This window comes from Rhea pennata, chromosome 2 (assembly GCF_028389875.1).
Source record: "Rhea pennata isolate bPtePen1 chromosome 2, bPtePen1.pri, whole genome shotgun sequence".
In the NCBI taxonomy this organism is placed as follows: domain Eukaryota; kingdom Metazoa; phylum Chordata; class Aves; order Rheiformes; family Rheidae; genus Rhea; species Rhea pennata.
In genome coordinates, this window is record NC_084664.1 from 62,149,115 (window position 1) to 62,168,389 (window position 19,275).

At 38.6% G+C, this 19,275-nt stretch overlaps 1 protein-coding gene across 6 annotated transcripts in view; it reads right to left on the reverse strand.

Moving 5' to 3' along the window:
• TNS3 (tensin 3) overlaps positions 1–19,275 on the reverse strand; it is a 304,944-nt gene that overhangs the window by 56,420 nt on the left and 229,249 nt on the right. For all 6 annotated transcript variants that reach the window (XM_062569612.1, XM_062569611.1, XM_062569610.1 and 3 more), the window contains one exon: positions 17,858–19,111. In XM_062569612.1, the coding sequence (XP_062425596.1) occupies positions 17,858–19,111 (1,254 nt within the window). The remainder of the gene's footprint in view (positions 1–17,857; positions 19,112–19,275) is intronic.

Genomic DNA, 19,275 nt, shown 5'->3' on the forward strand with positions numbered 1-19,275 from the left:
CTGAATACATGAGACAGACCATGAAAAAGGCCCACATTTACTTTCAGTTACCAAAACAGCTAGTAAGAGGAGCCCTACATGTCTCCATTTGACCTACAAGCCTTGTGGGCAAGCCTCAAACCCAGCTCCACTTGGGAGTGTGGCAAGCATAGCCTGTGTGGGAGGTGCTCTGGGTAGAGCTTTGCTTGGCCAGGAGAAGGAATGAACGGGACCAAAAGCTCTTTCATTAGCTCTGCCCGTTACAGAAATCCTTACCATTTGTAAAATATAACTAACCGATGGTCATTTCCAAAACCCAGCACTATCAGTGCTATCAGTGGAACACCTTCCCCTAACTTCCGTATTATTTTATACTGTAGCCACCTGTGCAAACTATGGTCAAATTGGAAAACTGTGACAACAGATAACTGTAAAGCAAAGCTCAAAAGAACTATGAAAGTTTCATCCTCCCGTTACCAAATTCCCATATAAAAGGGGCTCTAAATCACATTATGACTCTACTTGTGGAATCTACTAAAGAGGCACAGGCCTCTTTAAAGATCTGAATATTGTATCAGGCCATTCATAGTCTTTCTTTATATTTTTCAGCATCATTTTTCTTGAAAAAGATAAAAAAGCAAAGTATTAGAAGAAAATGTGTTAAGTAAACCTTTGAAAAAGAATTGATCAAATTGATTTGCAATGCTGTGAAAAAGAAGCGTGATACATTGAATCAAAACAGAATTAAAATGCTTGACAGTCTCTAACTGGATCACGTTATCCTGGTTTATACTACAAATAGGTAAAAACATATTTAGCAGTTATTCAGCACTTAAATAATCTGTAGGCTGCATAATGTCCTTTATATTATAACAATAATTATTTTTTGCTCTCCTTTAGTCTACAGGAATCCTAATGAGGAACTAGGGCTATTATATTACATTATATGGATTTCTGTAAATCAGATTAAGGACCTCCTCCTCCCACTTGTATTTACAAATACACTCTATAGCTTTCCAGTTAAGAAATGCACGTAAGTGACATTTCAAACTAACCTGTAAGTTTCAAAATACAAATATCGTTATGCTAATTTCAAATTCTAAAAAAAACCAAAATAAACATTGCATTTATCCTTACACTTAAGATGCACAGGGGAGGTTAAGAAGCGTATAAAGAGGAAAAGCTGGTTGCACGAACCCTATGGTAAGTGATAAAATCTTTTTATGGTCACCTCTGTGGAATGACAAACAGTTCACATCAATCAAAAAACTAATGTAGGAAACTCCCTTACATTCCTATACCATCACAAACAAAACAATCACAGATTAGGTTTTTATAGTTTAGATAACTCTTGATTTGTAGTTACCCCTCAACTAGGCAAATGGCTTTAAATTTATAGTCTCAAGAAAGCAAAGATGGATTGGCTCTTCATTTTTTTAAAAAAAAAATCCATCTTTTTTAACCTTTTCATTAACACCACTTACCCTATACATTGCACTGCTGGAGTCCAGTAAGTCACTCTTCACAACAGAAATATCATTGATAACTTAAAATTACACACTTAAACAGGAACTGACAAAGTCAAGGAAAATCAATATTAGTGTTTTTGCATAGACATGAGAAAGGTTTAATCCAGTACAGAAATACTCTTAAGGAGTAAACAGAGGTTTGCTCCCAGCGCTGACACACAGTGCCTTCCGTCCTGTATCTATTGTGCATAATGCTTTTTGTTCAGACTGCTTTGTTTTAAAGAGCCATGCTGTTTGATCAGACAGGGCATAACTACTTCATGGTGTTAGTACCTGAAAGTTCTTGGAATCAAAAATGTACTTTTTAAAAATGTACTTTCCACCAGTAAGTACCTGATTTTACACTTCATCCAATCCATCTAAACATAGGTCATCAGTACATTAATTCCACTGATTCATAACTTCAGGTCCTCTCACTTTCTGAAGGCTAAGACTTATTTTGCTAATTTAGAGAGAATATTTTAGTAAGGATAAAGACACTGAACTTTATAACCAGAAGTAAGAGTGACATGAAAAAACAGGGCCTTACATTTCAGAAGTTCAGCCAATTTTTGGTTTTAAAATGATTATCTTCACTTACTGAAAGAAAATGTTCCAAAAAATCTCCCTTTCAACAAAAGGCTATACATGTGCATGCAGTTAGTTGGAAAGGTCACTGAATGCCCATTATCGCTACCAATGTTAAAACAAAAAACCTTACTGTTTTGTAATAGGAGCCATCAAAGCCAAATGAAGCAAACAGTAGCTTCAACCGGTTTCAGATCAACCCTAAAAAATTCTTTTAGTCTGAAAAAGTATTCTAAGAAAATTTAAAACCTCTGAAGTGGTTTAAAAATAATACTATTATATTACATTTCTCTCAACAGACAAACACAAATAAAAGTTGACTTCTCCAGGTGCCCTGTGGCTCTTCAAATTGTTTAACATATATATATATATATGTTTTCCCCTCTGTTAAGTTTCTTTGTCCATTAACAACTAGAAAAATTATTCACCTGACTCCTTCAATAAATTGTCTTTGGGTGGAAATTCACTGATGTTTTTTTCTACTATAAGGATCTAAGAAAGAGTGGACCTGAGACCGCTCACAATAATATAAATGGTGATTAACAGGAACTTGTGAGCCATCAGTGACTTATACATATTCTCCATTCCATAACTGAAACAAGAATCTTCTCCGAAGTGCTTCAGAGTTTCCAGAAACCCAGACTATAATATCTTTATTCCATAAAATGCCTTCTTTCATTGAATCTCTTTGCGGCGTCAAAGCCCATTACGTAGGGATCAGAGCATCAGGAGCTGTTCCTAAATAACACATTCAGGAAGGCAGTTCCATATACGGTGAGTAGTACTACCAGGGCCCTGACTCTCTGCAGGATGTGTATTCTCATTCACTGAACATACTGAGGTGCACATCAGTTAAAAAGAGTTGTCAAAATATGAAATATAAGCAAAAACGATGGGCAGAATAAGAAAAATGATGTGAAGAGTTCAGGCCTTCAGCGTCCCACTTCATTACTAGTTCCTGCTAAGCTACAGCAAGATTTCAGGAGGAACTCTGCCTTTTTTAAAGCTACTCGCCTCAAAATATAATGCTATAAAACAAATATGCAATAACAACAAATACAGAAGTTCTATAATGCTTTGAAGTTTTAAACATTCTATTCCATAATCCCATTTATTCCATTGTAACATGTCTCCATAGAAACTCCATTTACTTTGTCCCCTAATAACATTTTGCTGTGGATACATACATGGGTACAGCACACACAAAGTAGCCACAGATCTGAAGTATAAAATCAAAAGAGAAAAGAATAGTTTTCAGATGCTGGCCACAAAAACTCCTTACTGGCAATACAGCTCAAGCCTACGTTTCAGAAGTGCTGGCTTCGATTAAAAAAAAGCATACAAAAATTCTGTGTAGTTTGTGAATGAGGAAACATACCTTTGTACAGCCAGAGAAGTTGTAAGGTCTGACAGAGGGCAGCAAACTAACCTCTCCTACCATATTGTAAGTACCTCTTGCACTATAGCTCCTACCTGTAATTTTCAAGGGAATCCAGAACTTACAAAACAGCCATGACTACTGTAAGGACAAACCCTACATTCGAAGAGTTTCAACACAGACTTCCCTCAGTGTCTGCAAATCAGATACGATTTGAGTCAGTATCATTTCAGATGGCAAGAACCTCTTCAGTGCTTTTCTTAACCTATGACTGGCAACAGCTGCTTCTGCTTATACAAGAAAGGTGAGTCACATGTTTGGCAAGGGGACAAAAATATTTTAAATCATACTATCCTCTGATTTAATAACTGTAGTTTAGAGTTTCAAATAACATCTTCTAACATGTCTTTTAATCCTACAATTGATTTCACTCTCTGTATGTCTTGTTTTATAATAACCAGCTGCTACAAAAGCTAGGAATTTTAATCTTTAAGGTACTCTGTAGACACTGTATCTGCAAGATACTCTGCTTTTTCTTTACCGTAGGAAATACTTATGGTAATGGGATGGAATAATCCCATTACTGTACAGGCTGGGCACCAACTGGGTAGGAGGCAGCTTTGAGGAAAGGGTCTCAACATCCTGGTAGTTGCCCTTGGGCCAACTACATGCTGAACTACTAGCTAGATGGTAGCCAACAGGTCAAGAGAAATGATTATTCCCCTGTATTTAGCACTTGTAAGGCCACATCTAGAGCACTGTGTCCAGTTTGGGGCCCCAAAGAATAAAAACAAACAAAGAACTGACACACTGGAGTGAATCCAGTAAAGGATTACTACAGATGTTGGTGTCTGGATTAAATGACATATGAAAAGGCTCAGGAAACTGGGTTTACTCAGTCTTAGGAGCAGATGGTAAAGGTGGGGGCTAATTGCAGTCTTCAATTATCTAAAGGAGGGACTACAGAGAACACCCGAGTCAGACTCTTCTTGGAAGCACACAGTGACAGGATGAGATGCAACAGACACACTTTGCAGCAAGGTAAATTCTGACTGGATACAAGAAAAAACAACTTAACAATTTCCCTGGTGTGGGTCCCCCAAAATGCCATGGAACCAATCTTGGAGATTTTCAAAACTGGATCGGACATTATTCTGCACAAGCTGATCTAACTAAACTGGCTTCGAGCAGGAGGCTGGACTCCATTTCCAAGGTCCCTTCCAAACCTAAAGAGTCTCTGATTAATGACCTTATAAAGCAATTTTATTTACCAATACTGCCTTTAACGAACAGCACAGCAGCTTGTCAGAGGTTATCAAATCAGCAAGAGTCAACTTCAAACTGGACTCTTACTGTTCAGTTTTCACATCCAAATGCAAGACCAAATATGCTTTGGTTTAGAATACCTTTTGGAAATTAGGACAGATCTTGTTTACGCTCAATGTTTAATGAGAAGGTGTTAGATTAAAAAAACAAAACAAAACAAAACACAAAATGCAACATTAAGGAACACTTTATTTCTATCTGCATTTCAGCCCAATACAGTGCTGTGTTAGCAATTCATTATCTGCTACTGCTTTCTCAAGTTTTGAATATTTTTATTTGTAATTTTGTAACTGTATGAGTAATAAGGCTTGTTTTTGATTACTATTTGTTTTTCTAAACCAATAGGGAAAAAAGGAAATCAAAAAAACTTTCAAAATTTTCAGAACTAGAAGAAAAAAACGAAAGTATATTAGGACACATGTTTCATCAATCAAACGAGTAGTATAACTTAACAGAAATTGTATTAAAAACAAAAATACCCAAAGAAATAACAAATTCTGTAGACAGACCACTTGGAAATCACTGCTATGTATAAGACAGTGACATATGGAAGAAAGACCGAGGGACAGACAAAACAGACCTCAAGTGAGCTCCTCACCATTGCTTTAACCTGGGTGATAAGCCAGCACAACATAAAAGAGGGTCTGCCAGTTCAACCCACAGACTGATAAAACTCTGGATTGTCTCAGGCAAGGAACTGTGAAAACTCCCATGAGGCTGTTTTCCCAGTGCCCCCTTCACAGACCTCAGCATAGTTATGAAGGCCAAAAGACAGCTCTGGGGAGAATCATGTTAGCATTGCAGAAATTCCAGATGCTGTTGCCTATACAGCAATTTAGAAAGACCTGCATACCTCTGTCTCCCATTACTATCAAACATTGGGATTCAATCTAACAGGCAGTTTAACAATTCAACAAGCAAAAAAAGTCCGTAAGTTAACTCTTAAAACTCTTGGAAACATGCTACCAGAACATTATCCACATCAAAAGATATTTCCTTCTCTGGTACCATTTATCTTCTACAAAGTGTAAGATTTTCCTAGGAGGTACTTAATGATCAGCTTTAAATGACAGCTTAGTCATTAAACCAAGAAAAAATATTTTAATAATTTAGAATCAGTTTTATAATCACTGTTAAAATTTTAAAGGAAAAATAACATCTTCGAAGACAGCAAGATAAAGCTTAAGCTAAACATTGTTGTGTTGAAAAAGGACAAGTAAATGAAGATTCAGTTAAAATGAAATTACAGGGTTACGATGCATGCATTAACTGAGTGTGCTGCCCTATGACGTGTAATGTCAAGTTCATCCAGCCAATGGCTAGACACAAGACTTATCTCCTGCCTCCAAATCCTTTTAAATTTCATCTAGAGTAGTAGCATTGAAAGGATGAACAACTCATACAGCTTGCCACTTCACTGCATCCTTTCGGAGAGCTACCAACTAGACAGTGCACAAAGTTTCTGAAGTCCATAAGCAACCAGGAGTTTTCTGTTTGGACAGGAAATACCAACAGATCGGTGCTGCCAGCCTCCTGGGCTCCCTGAAAAAGATGGTGTTGAGTTCCCTGACATCTCCTTCCACAACCGTTCTTTCTGCCCATTGGCTTCTGCACTCTATTTGTTTACTTGGATACGAAAATAGCTTGTTATTAAGCCAAAGATAATTTTTACCATGATGTTTACACAGCTAAAGTGCACCTCCTCATCTGCATGCAGAGTTACAGTTGAATAGTGAGGATTACAGATGATTCGAAAACAAATCTAGACTACCTCAGTTTAGAAAATTAAGACAAATAACCATTCCAACTTCTATATTTTAATTAAACACTATATTTATGCTCAAATTTCCAGATTCATATCTGTAGAAATACTGTTTAAAAGGGATCAATCAGAACTGGGTACAAAAGCCCACTGAACTCTGTTTGTGATATATTCAGCACCTCAGTCCTTCTAAAGTGCAGGAATATACACAATAGCCAGAAAAATCTCTTTATTCCTGAAAAAATACTCCTAATATATTTCATAACAATTCACAAGTCAAGGTACTCTTTCTTACTTACCTAGAATGGGTAGTAGGCAAGAGTTCACACTCCTGAAAACCCATTAGCCTAACGAGCAAGTGCAATGATCAACATTCCACCCCAAAAGCTGTTCGCATAGGACACAGCAGCTTCACACATCTGGCTACTTTACCTTCTTAACCCTGTTACACTTGGGCAGTTGTGGCTAGTTTTCAACAAAAGTCTGTTGGAAAATCTGAACTTTTACATCTAGATTCATAGTCTGCTCTCAAACCCAATTCTGAAAATTACAGGATTGTTAACAATTTCTGGAATAAGTATGTGGCTATTAAATTTAATTTGAAATTATCATGTTGCTAAATTTAGTTAGAATAGCTTTACTCTTAGAAAAAGCTGCATGAATGTGGTCAACAATAGACCAGTATTTTTGAACTGCTGAGATGGACTGGTATGCATAATAACACAATAACATGTAAGGTACAGCACAAAAAAGAAACAATGGTTAATGGAAACAGCACTTTCAAAACATTGGTAATTTTTTTTTTTTTTTGTTTTACTCATATACATATAATCTTATAATAGCTCGTGTATAGACTGATTTTGTGCTGTTGGGCATAATACTGAGGAAGTAAACTAGTAACTATTATCTGACAATGCTAATCCTTAGATTTACTTTTGTCAGAAGTGAGGAAAGAAAAAACACCACTCCTTTAAGACTTGTATTTAAATACTGCAAAATTAACTCCAACTGAGGTACTAAAATTTACCTTTGTGATGGACACTACTACAAATCTTCTACTGCATTTTTAGTACATGCAAATGTACATGAGGACATGAGGATCTGGACAAGCTTTGCTCTCCTGTCACTTTACAGCTTCTTTCAGATGAGCTAAGTTTGCTCTCCCATGGAACGTAAGAATGAACATCTGGAATAGTTCAATGTGCCCCACATCTTTTTTTTTTTTTTTTTTTTTTTTTTTTTTTTTTAATGAACTATGAGCAAGGATTTCTTCCCCTCTCCCCTCTGACTGCAAATACACAGTATCATGATTTATGATACTGTAACTTGGACCATCTTCAAAGATTTATCTTTCCATATAGCAAAGACTTCTGAAGATGTTCCAGACGCTTGTAATCAGATGTTTAGACACCTCATTTTTACTCATTTTGCATGTTATCTGGAGATGATTGGATTTTTTTCAAGGGAGATAAGCAAGATGGCTTCATCTACTCTGATGCCCAATTCAATATTTATTAAGGTGAGAAACTTTATACAATGTAAGAGTGTGTCAACAGTATTTCTGTGTTGTCACCACCAATTGTTTTCTACAGATAGAAATATCACTTCCTCTTGCTTCACTAAGACTTCTTCAGCCCCAAACCAGAAATATCTTGCTTACTCTCTCTCTTTCATGTTTGCCTCTACAGATAGAAATAAATCTCTTAATGATGGCAATGAAAACAGGCTCCCCTTTGCTAAATGCTCAGATGTTGAATATATGTTTTTGTATGCTTTGTCTTAATCTGGTCACATAGTTCTTCTTATGTTTCTAAGATTTTCTAAAGAAATAGAACTGATAACATTCTAACAGTGAAAAGATGGGGGAGAGTGAGGCATGAGTGGAAGAAATAGAAAGTGTTACTGAAAATTAGTAGAAAACTTTCTGTTATTTTCTGTTTATTAATAGACAATTGCTTTTACAGATTTCCAGTTATAAGAAAAACAGTTTTCCTTCTTTAGACATTAATCACAACCTTTATGATAACAGGTTGCTGGTGAGAGGAACTAAGTCTTATAAATGATCTCTAACAGTAGACTAAGGTCCTATGTTACTAGGCATGAAAGAATTTACACAGAGTGAAGTAAAGGAAGGAAGGTAGTGATGCAGAGAAAACTGTACATAAACACCAGAATTTCCTCAGGCTACATAATTCCCTGATATTTAAAAACAAGAACTACCACAGCACTGCATTAGTAGTAAATATCTACTTCATTTACTACCAAAAATCCAAACAGATCTCTGTGTAACTCAGCTCATGCAAGAGCAAATCTGGAAAAGTCTTAATGTACAGTGCACTGATTCCCTCTGATAAGCTAGCTATAGCACAGAAGGAGAAAAGATGTCATCAGCCACTATTTTACGTGGTCCTAAAAATGGTATCCTAGCAAAAAATGTTCAAATATCACTATCTGCCTCTATCTGTTCTCAAAAACAAATCAGCACTTAACCTAAGTTTTGGACAGCACCCAGAATTCTATTGCCTGGGCAGCTGGTACTTTACATTCTGCTATTTATAGATACGTGCCACAGCTTATACAAATTATGAAGAGTGCATACATCCATTGTATAAAAGATAGCTGCACATGCAGGTCCAGATGCAATTATATACATCCAGCTGTGAAAACTGGGCCTACTGTGTCTACACAAGGGATAACATTTTATGAAGAAATGTTCGGGGAGGGGGGAAGGATGAAAAAATGGAGACGCCATGGAATGACAAATGGTTTGGAGAACTTTGCTCAGCTAAGTCTAAGGAAATAATTCATTTTTGTTTTGATCTTGTAAAACTAGTGAACATTGTGTAAAGCACAATGTATAAACGCAAGCATACATGAAGGATATATGTGTATAAAAGTTCTGGAAAAAAGTATGAAAGAAAAGAGGTTGTATGCACGTATGATAGCATACATACACTTCCAGACAACCCAGGTACGTTTAGTTCTTCAACTCGTATTTTCAACTTAGTAGTGTTTTGGAAACAAGCATGAGTTTTAAGGCAAACATTTTCTACACAAACTTCCTCCTCTTCACACATGCCAGAAACCAGATAATCCCACGATCCTCTCATTACTCAACCCTCAAGTTATATGCACACACATGCTCACACACACAGTCTATCAGTCCCATTCATTTCCACCACTGTTTGCTTTCTACTTGCTCTGAATAGTTCATACTTCCATTCAATCTCACTCAGGGCCTTTAAGCCTTGACCTGCCAACTCCATCACACAACGAATTCTCTTAAATCCTTTTCAGCCCTACTCTAGGTCAAGGACTGTTTGCTGCACAGTGAACAGAGCTCTCCCTACAACCTGACTGGCTAAGAGCAACTATCACTCATCAGTAAACAACTGTTGCTTTGGTTATCTGTATTCATGGCTATTTCCCTATTCCTGTGGCAGCCGAATATTTTTGTGCTGTCAATGACACCTTCTGCTCTGCAACACTTAATTGCCTGACTTGGAGATTCTCCGTCTGCCCTAATTCTGTAAGTCTACTTGCAGAATGTGAACTAAGCCATATCCAGGAGGCCTGTGTTCTGCTTCCACAGATTGGCAACAATAAATACCAGCAACAGATTATTATTACAGCTTAACCTAAATCATTGCCGCTCTACTCAGCCCTGCGGAGGCCTCATCTTGAGTACTGCATCCAGTTCTGGGATCCCCAGTACAAGAGAGACATGGAGCTACTGGAGAGAGTCCAGCGTAGGGCTACAGAGATTATCAGAGGGCTGGAGCACCTGCCCTATGAGGAACGACTGCGAGAGCTGGGCCTCTTCAGCCTGGGGAAGAAAAGCCTGAGGGGAGATCTTATCAATGTCTGCAAATACCTGAAGGGAGGGTGTCAAGGGGATGGGGCCGGACTGTTTTCAGTGGTGCCACGTGACAGAACAAGAGGCAATGGGCACAAACTGAAACACGGGAAGTTCCACCTGAATATTAGGAAAAAGTTCTTTCCTGTGGGGGGTGAAGAACACCGGACCAGGTTGCCCAGAGAGGTTGTGGAGTCTCCTTCTCTGGATATTCGAGGCCCACCTGGATGCAACCCTGTCTAACATGCTCTAGGTGACCCTGCTTGAGCGGGGGGGGGGGGGGGGGGGGGGGGGGGGAAGGGATGGACTAGATGATCTCCAGAGGTCCCTTCCAACCTCAACCATTCTGTGATTATGTGAATCTGTGATCATTCCTTAAAATAAGACTGTCTTTCCCTGAAGTATAATATTGTTACAGCCTTTCACTGAAAGCGTGTGGAGTACTTCGAGCTTTTTTTGCATGTGGCTGCATGCGTGGGAAAAGGTGGTCAGGAAGAAAGCACCCTGCAGCTGTGCATTAAGGAGGGAAAGCAATGCTAATCAATCTGGGGAGAAACTTCTCATGACGTTATACATTTCTTTGCTCTTGCGCATGCAGGAATAGGCTTTTGACTTTACCAAATGCAGCAAGTTATGTTTTTATTCAATTACTTTTTTTGGTCTACAAGTTCAACATTTGGCATTTATCCTGGTAAGTAGAGAGAATATACCTTGCATTTATTAATTGTACCACAGAAGCAGTAATTCTCAATGGGAGTATGAAAAGGGACCTTACTAAGTGCTTGGGTTGGCAGACGGAAACTCCAGTTTCCCTGCATACCCTAAAGCTACTTTCTCCTCCTCTCCTCACAGTCTGATACTCCATAGCTATGATCCCCACAGACAAGTGAATTGTCAAACATGTTTGAAAAAGGAAGGGAGCTGATAAAGAACATTTCCTTGCTTCCCAAACTTGAAACTTGCAGCTCCTTTTCCCAACCACAGTCAAAAACAAACCAATTCTGCTGTTTCCAGGTATCCAGCCATTTTCTTATACAGCTGAGGCTTAAGAGCCTCCTAAGAAAGTGAGTAGGTTGTTTTTTTTTCTGTATTCAGTTATCTGGCTAGCCAGTACTGTGATGTTTGAACTACATTTCTGGATTTACTACTTTGAAGTGCTGTGCTGCACATCAGAGCAGATGCATTTCAGTACTCAGAATTGTGACCATGATCTGGATTCAAATGAGATACAAAATTATACTCTTGTTTGTTGTGTGTGATCTATGTAACTGGTATTTTCACTGTACGGTTAGAAAGCTCCCTTTTAATCAACAGATTTAAGGGCAAAACATTTCAGGTCTTCCTCATTCTTCAAGTTCATTTAGAAGTCATAAGAGTCTCAGTTATTTTAATTAACTTTGACTATATGCTCATTAGTCAAATTGTTTTTTTTCCCCCTTTGTTTTGTGCATGCCATGCATAAATGATTCAGTATACAGCAGACAGGAAAAAATCCAGAGATGCAAATAAATAAATCCTAGAGCATTTGGAAAAGTATAATGTGCTACTGATCTTCTAGTCTCACGCAGAGATGGCAGCAAGCCACATACACATACTGTTATACCCTTGGGACTCTGGGTAGATTGAAGTCAAACTCATACTATTATAAAATGACTAATACTCACAAAAATCAAAATATAACATTTCAACACTTGACATAAAGGTAAAATTTAAATTTATTTCAGCACTTTATTGTGCTAAAGTTTCATGAAGAAAGAATTTTTTCTTTAAAAGACTATTTTTTAGTAAGATGCTATCCTTTAAAGGTGCTGTGATGAAAGAAGGAAGACTAAAAAGAATGAGATCCTCCAAGGTATTTAGGTGTCCAATACTATTGCAACTCAAAATAAATAATGTGAAATGTCAAAATCTTTTTGTGGTCTTGGGCCAATGTGACTTGGTCCAGCCTGACACGCTGAAGAACACACAAAAAATGACCAGGGAATCCTGATCTCCCCAGTCTTAGCCTAGGAGCTAATGTCCTAAAAATACTGGATTGACCTTCCCCCTAGCTTTGTCCCAGTATTAATCATAATCTGTTAATGCTTTTTAGTAACAATAACAATGTTCCTCATCATAAAGTTCCTAGAGACTAGGTCCTATCACAAAAATGTGTATGCAGTTTCATGATACACCTGTCCCTTCGGTCTAACAGCTGCTGAAACGGCAGTCCTGATTCTCTCTCTGCCTCCAGCTGTGTGCCCTCACCACTCCCTTCACACATTGTAATTAGTGATTATCAGTCCACACTGCAATTAAGATCTGGCTCTTTGATCTGATAGAGAAATAACCCATGAGAAAATCTTCAATCCATTAGATCAACAAGCCAATGCACAGTTACCACACCTGACACAACACTAAATGTGGAAATGCATATCCAATGATCAGGAAAGCAGAGTGAGGCCACATCTTTTGGGAACTGTCTGATTTAAAGTGAATTAGGTGCAATAGGAAACTGCATGATTAGTCACAGTGAAAATGCTCAAAGGGCAGGTAAAGGTCCCAACACACACAGTTGAAATTGCTGCTTATCACTCAAGAGCAAAGTAGGTGGTTGTTAGACAAGGGAAACTTCCAAGACACTAATCAATCACAAGCAGAAATCTTTAATTTTCAGGGCACTCAAATGCACTCAGCTGCCTAAATACCCTAACTACATTTAGATACTTAAATCCTTCCTACCTCTAGCTCTCTGCCTCATTTACCAAAAGTTTCCACCCTCTGAAGTGGCAGCTGTTGACAGTGAGGATGAATATTTCATACTGCTTGGAGCTACATCCACCAGATCTTACGAGTCAAGTCGTAATAGATTTATATTAGCATCCCATTTCGAAGAGATGACTAAAGGTAGTAGACGATACCCAAAAGCAAGAATGCTGAGAGCACAGGACTCAAAGTGTTTTCCATTCATTTTACCTTCTATTTCTTAAATGGTTAAAATCTTAACAGAAATTTTCCCAAACATAAATATCTTAAGAGACAGGAAATATGACTAGAATGAGACCATAAATCTCGTTCATGTAAATTTAGCAAGAGAGGCCAACATAAACCTTCACTGTTGCATCCTACCTCCTAGATTCCACACATTGAAGGCTTTCTGCAATACTTAAACTCTAGATCCAGGTCATTCATTTCTGGCCCTAAAAATATGAGAGTAACCCTTTACTTGCTACCTTCCTCCTTATGTTTCCACTGCCAATGTAAGGCTTTCTACTGATCTGATTCCAGACAGTAAAAATGTGAAGGATTAAATGCTTCCTCCAACCAAATAACTAACAAAAGGCTTAAAAAGACAAATAACAGTCCATTCACTCCTAGTCCCTTAAACATCATGTCTTTTTTCCAGATGACATATGCCTAACATGCTGGAATGAAACATCATGCAGAAGTGCTCAAAAAGCAGTTCTTGCGCTCAACAAAGCTCAAGCAGCTTGACATGGCTGTACAGTTTTGGTGTTTGGAATAACGAACTGCAGAGACACCAGAACTATGTCAGGCTGAGATACCATGCTTGCAGACAAAGCTACCAACAAGAAGTAATTTCAGCCAATGTGGAATGCACAGAGGTAGCTAACTCCTTTCATAGTTGCAGAAAAGCTATTTTCCAGTCATTCTTTAAGTGACTGAATTAAAGTCAACTTCAAAGGATCTCATAATCAACATACTTGATGTACTCAATACCAGCTATTGCTGCTTATATTTTTAGAAGATCTCACTACCAGGAGCAATGAATACTGATGTGAAATATTTGGCTTAATAACCTAAAAAAAAAAAAAAAAAAAAAAAAAATCTCTTTAAAAAACTAAGCAGAACATCAGACTTTGGATATCTTTTCTAACTAGCGGTAAAGGAAAGACTTGAGAAGTTACTGGCATTATATTACACAAACCCACAGAGGAAACCATTAAGGAAGGGAAAGCATTAACGAATTAGCCTTACATACCTTGAAGCTTGAACTGCTTGCAAGCCTTTAATCTTAGCTCTGTTTGCCTTACAAGATGAAAACTGCAGGACATGGATTCTTTCAAGTAAGAGAACATGAACAAGAGAGATTCTAGCTTTTCTAGAAAATAAAGCCAATACTTGCAATTTTGTGCTACATCATGCATGCTTTCCTAGCCCTGAAGACAAGAAGGAACTTTCATGCACTGCCAGAGTTTATGCAAGTATGCCAGAGTATATTTCAGTTCATGCCCAACATTGGAGAATGTTCATTTCTCATGGCTCTGTGCACAGCTGCATTTTACACGTGCTCCACAAAGAGCTTTGGTTTTCTAGACAAAATTTAACTAAATGATTTTGCTCCATGAAGCTTTCATATATTGAACCCTAGCACTGATTTCCAGAGGAGGTCATGAGGGATGCTGGTGACTTCCAGGAGCAGTAGGTCTCATACTGAGAAGGGAAGGGCTGTAGTGGAGGACACGACGTGGGAGTGGAGCCAACTGCCATCTGAAACTGGGTAGGTAAGGTGATGTTAGAAGAAGAGCAACAGAAGACGTGGTGAGGGGAAGTGACTTCAAGGAGACAGTAAGCAACAAACAGGGCAGGAGCCTACTGATGCAGTGATGGGCCCTGGCTCAAGGAACATCTTGACGCTACTTGTAGCTGTAGCACGGCAAACTCCATTTTAAAGGATTACTGCAATTTTGTGTTCCAACGGAACTACATTCTTGTTCCAAGAGATCCCATTGCGTCAGATGGAGGCACGCTTCAAAACATGAAAATGCAATCTCTCTGAAATGGAGATTTAAAGGGTTTGGAAACTTAAGTTGGGAATTATCTTTGGCTATAAACAAACACAGCAATTTGAAAAAGACTTTAAACACTGGCATATAGAGTAAGAAAGAAGAGAAAAAAAAACCCAAAACACTGAGGATGGGAGAGAGAAATGACTGGATGAAGGTATTGAAAGCTAGGGCTAAAAGAAATGCAATTCAATTTTTGAACATACACTCTAATTATTCCTCTCCTTTATTTTGATCTTCTCAAAGCAAGTTCTTTTCTAAACAGTATACTTAATTGTTTCCAAACCAATAAAATTTTTTAAAAGTGCTAAAGGTCCTGGTAAAATAATCCTTTCTCTACTGAAGAAACAAAATCAAACATAAATCTGATGCATGATAAGTTTTCAGTGGTTGACTTGTTTAGAGTTTGATAGAGTGCAGAACTGTCCACAACAGTCTGGATGGCACGTTAGCTATATATCGTTGGTTAAATGAAGGTGTATTTCAGTCGAATCAGATAGTGCTTTGGGAGTATAGGGGTGTATGGAAAAAATCAATTAACGTCAAAAAGAGTTATTGTAATAACAATTAGCGCTTACATACCACTTTACTTTCAGCATACATATTGTGCTTACCAGCTCACTTTCAGAAGGACATACTCTGCCTAATTAAATCAATCAGAAGAGCATTTCTATCGACTTGAGTGGGAAGTGGTTTGGGAATCAGTATGCATGTTTGAAACTCAGTATGATGTAAACATCCTGTAAGGATGTTCAGTATTTCTGAGGCAAGTTTAAAAAGCAAATAAAAGCATAACCCCCCCTCCCCCGCCTTCCCTTGTTCAGACTGATGAAGGAGAGAGAATTTTACACAGAGAAATCTGAAGAAGCTTCCCACCTACTAAACTCTCTTCTTGCTCTGTTATACCACATTGCCCCTCAGAAATTACCCAAGAACATAAATGTTGTTCATACAGTCATATTTAACTCCTGTTTCATCTGTTTAATCATCATCTTTAATACAAATCCTCTCCCAGTACATGTCCCAAGGTCTTGCACTCACCCCAGCCTTTACCAGGGCAGAAAGTTCACCTGGCTTTACAAGTGTAATGGAATGACAGTGACTCCTGCTTCCCTTGGGAGAGGACCAGAGGCTGTGAGAAAAATTCAAACACCTCTTTTCAGACTCAAATTTTTAAACAAGAAATAATAAAGGCTAGCTTATTTTACATTATCTTCTTTTCCCCTTCACTAACTTTACTGCATACCAAAGAGAAAAGTTCTCTCCTTTTGGAAAAAAAACTCATTAACTCATTTTCAATTTGTCCATCGGATAATCATTTGGAAAGACAATTACGAATTTAATTCTGTAAGAGGCACAGAAAATATATGCTGCATTAAAACAATAGTATCATATACATTGAAGCAGCTCAACTAAACTCTCTACCACATCTTTCACTTTTTTAGTCCCTGACTTACCCTTTCAAACACAACACTGTGATTTCACCTTCTCCACATTAGATCACCATCCTTGATCACACACGTCTGCACGCCCATATAAAAAACACAATTCTTAACTGAAAGCACATGTTGTGGTTAGGCACAGTCATCATCTAATGGTCTGGCACATCCAACTGGGCTTGAGCTGAAATAGCTAATTTGTGTCCACGAGGCCACAGGCAGATGATCTGACGCACTAGCAGATACTGCAGTCATGCGCTGAACATGCAGGCAAACGTTTCATCACGCCAATAGTGAAAGACAAGGAAGTGGAAGAATAGGAAGAGAGAAGGAAGTGAAGGGTATATGTTCTGCTGGAGGAGTAAGACCAGATAGGATTTTCAATCCTCACAGCAAGATTAACAAGAGCTTGTTCATCACAAATTTTAGTTACAGCATTGATCAAAGAAGTTAGCTGACTTTAAGTAGAGATAGCCTACTTATCCCTTTGCAAAGATGCTAGTTATAGTAGTCTTACTGAGGCAATACAGCAAGCCAGAAAAGCATTGCATATTTAATTCCTCAAGTGGATTTCTGCAATCATATCAGAGCCAGAGACAAAAAACAAGTGCTGTGACTTCTGAATTTTAAAACAGAATAAAGTTTCCAAAAGAAAGTGTTTTAAAATACTTCTTTGGCAAAAATTACTCTATTAAAAAAATTTTGCACTGAAATTTATGCAGAGGCATTATACCAAATTTGATGATAAAATTAAGTTAGGGGTTTCTCTCCTACTTTAAGCAGAAATCAAAAAAAAATCACTACAGACACTTTCTAAAGCTTGTCTCATGTAGTACTAGGAATTCTGTCCTTCACTACCTAAAATCATTATAGCAAAAAAAAAAAAAAAAAAAAAAAAAAAGAAAAAAAAAAAGAAAAGAAAGAAAGAAAAAAAGGAAAAAAAAACACAACTGATGATTTGTAACAGGTAAGAATTTGTTGAACAGTATTTTCTTCAAGTTAAATACATGTATGCAAGGGCATTTAAAAATCTGCAAAACATTTTTTAAGCTAGATAATTTTAGTATAATTTCATAATTTCTTAATTTCTATATGAAGAGGATACCTGAAATAATCCATCCTCCACAATCATCCTGAAGGTAGCAAGTGGTGACCTGAGGTCCTGCTGTAGCATATCAAGAGCACACAAGTGCTAGGAAAAGCATTATATTCACATAGTACTATAATAACTTACCATGCCGGGAGGAACTCCTGTTTGTGATCTCTCCTTTCTCATGGAAGATAGGGCCAAGCCCTTCCATGTCTGCATCAGGACTGCTGAATCCATTTACTTGATTTGGGTCTCTGGTGACTGTGTTCATGCGGGTCGGGATAGGTTCAAAGGTAGGGTCTAATTCCAAGATCAGCCTGTTCAGCTGCTCAATGGACTGATCAATATCCAAAGTTGGAGAAGCTGGCAAGCCCCCTGTATTCAGTCCTAGATCCAGACCATTTGTGTCCCTCTGAGGCACCAGTCTTGGCTTGAAACTCTCGCCGCTGGCGTGTTCTGCAGCTTCGCTGACACCTGGCACATTTCCGAGCCCCCTCTGCACAGCATCTCTGCTGCTGGAACCCCGTGTTGGGGTGTCTGGGACCCGGGACTGACTCTGGACATTGCCTGAATTCTCTACAGTGTTATGAATGCCAACCCTCACTTCATTTTCTGGGGCAAAACTGTACTGGTGAGCAGTGACCATCTGCTGCTGGCGTACCCATGTCTGCGTAGAGTAGTTACTTGGGCCGTAAGCTTGAGGCTGAGGTGAGACAGAAGGATTCCTTTGCAGTTGCTGAGTTGGCTTTGGCTCACTGCTTCCAAATGATCTCTCATAGAGGGGATCCACACCAATTCCGAGGTCTGGGGCAAGAGCGCTGTGATGGTCTTCTCCAGTGTTACTTCCAAAGCCATCTGAGAGAAGGGAGTTCTGACTGCTCTTGTGGCAACTGAAGTTCCCAAGGTGGGTGGAGTGCTGACCTTCTGAGGAGGACAAAGTCCCAATGCTGTCCACGCTGTGAAGGTCATGATTGGGCATTTCATCATCCAGAATATCGGTCTCCCTGTCCTTCAGCTTGGTGTCTCCATTCACGTGAACCTGAGCTGGCACTATGTGGCGAGTCCCACTGTACTTGCTTCGGGCATCAGTCATATCCTTGGTGGTGCTGACAGAATCCTCTAGACCAAAGCCGCTAAGTAGCTGGTCCAGTTCTGCCTTCTCTTGTGGGCTTAGACCTCGTTTGCCTCCTGGCACAAGGCGCTCCTCAGTCTTGTCTGTCCTGACGGAAGCTGTTGAATGTCCAGAATCACTGCTGACAGAGAGGGTATGATCACTGTGATCAGGACTGCTGGTCACAGGAACACCATGAGCAACACCGGGGATGCTGGTGTCTGAAGAGCTCTTCTTTCTCACTTTTGCATACAGACTGCCATCAATGGGACCTTGGGTATGCAGCACTGTGAAGAGACAAGTAACAGGCAGAGAAAAGGACAAGGTATTACATAAGGGCTCTGATTGGTATCACATTTCAGAAATACTGCTAATATTAATGCCATTGTTTCTGCAAAACTAAGTTGGTTCTACAAACCTGCATATCAATAATCAATCAATGGTATGATCT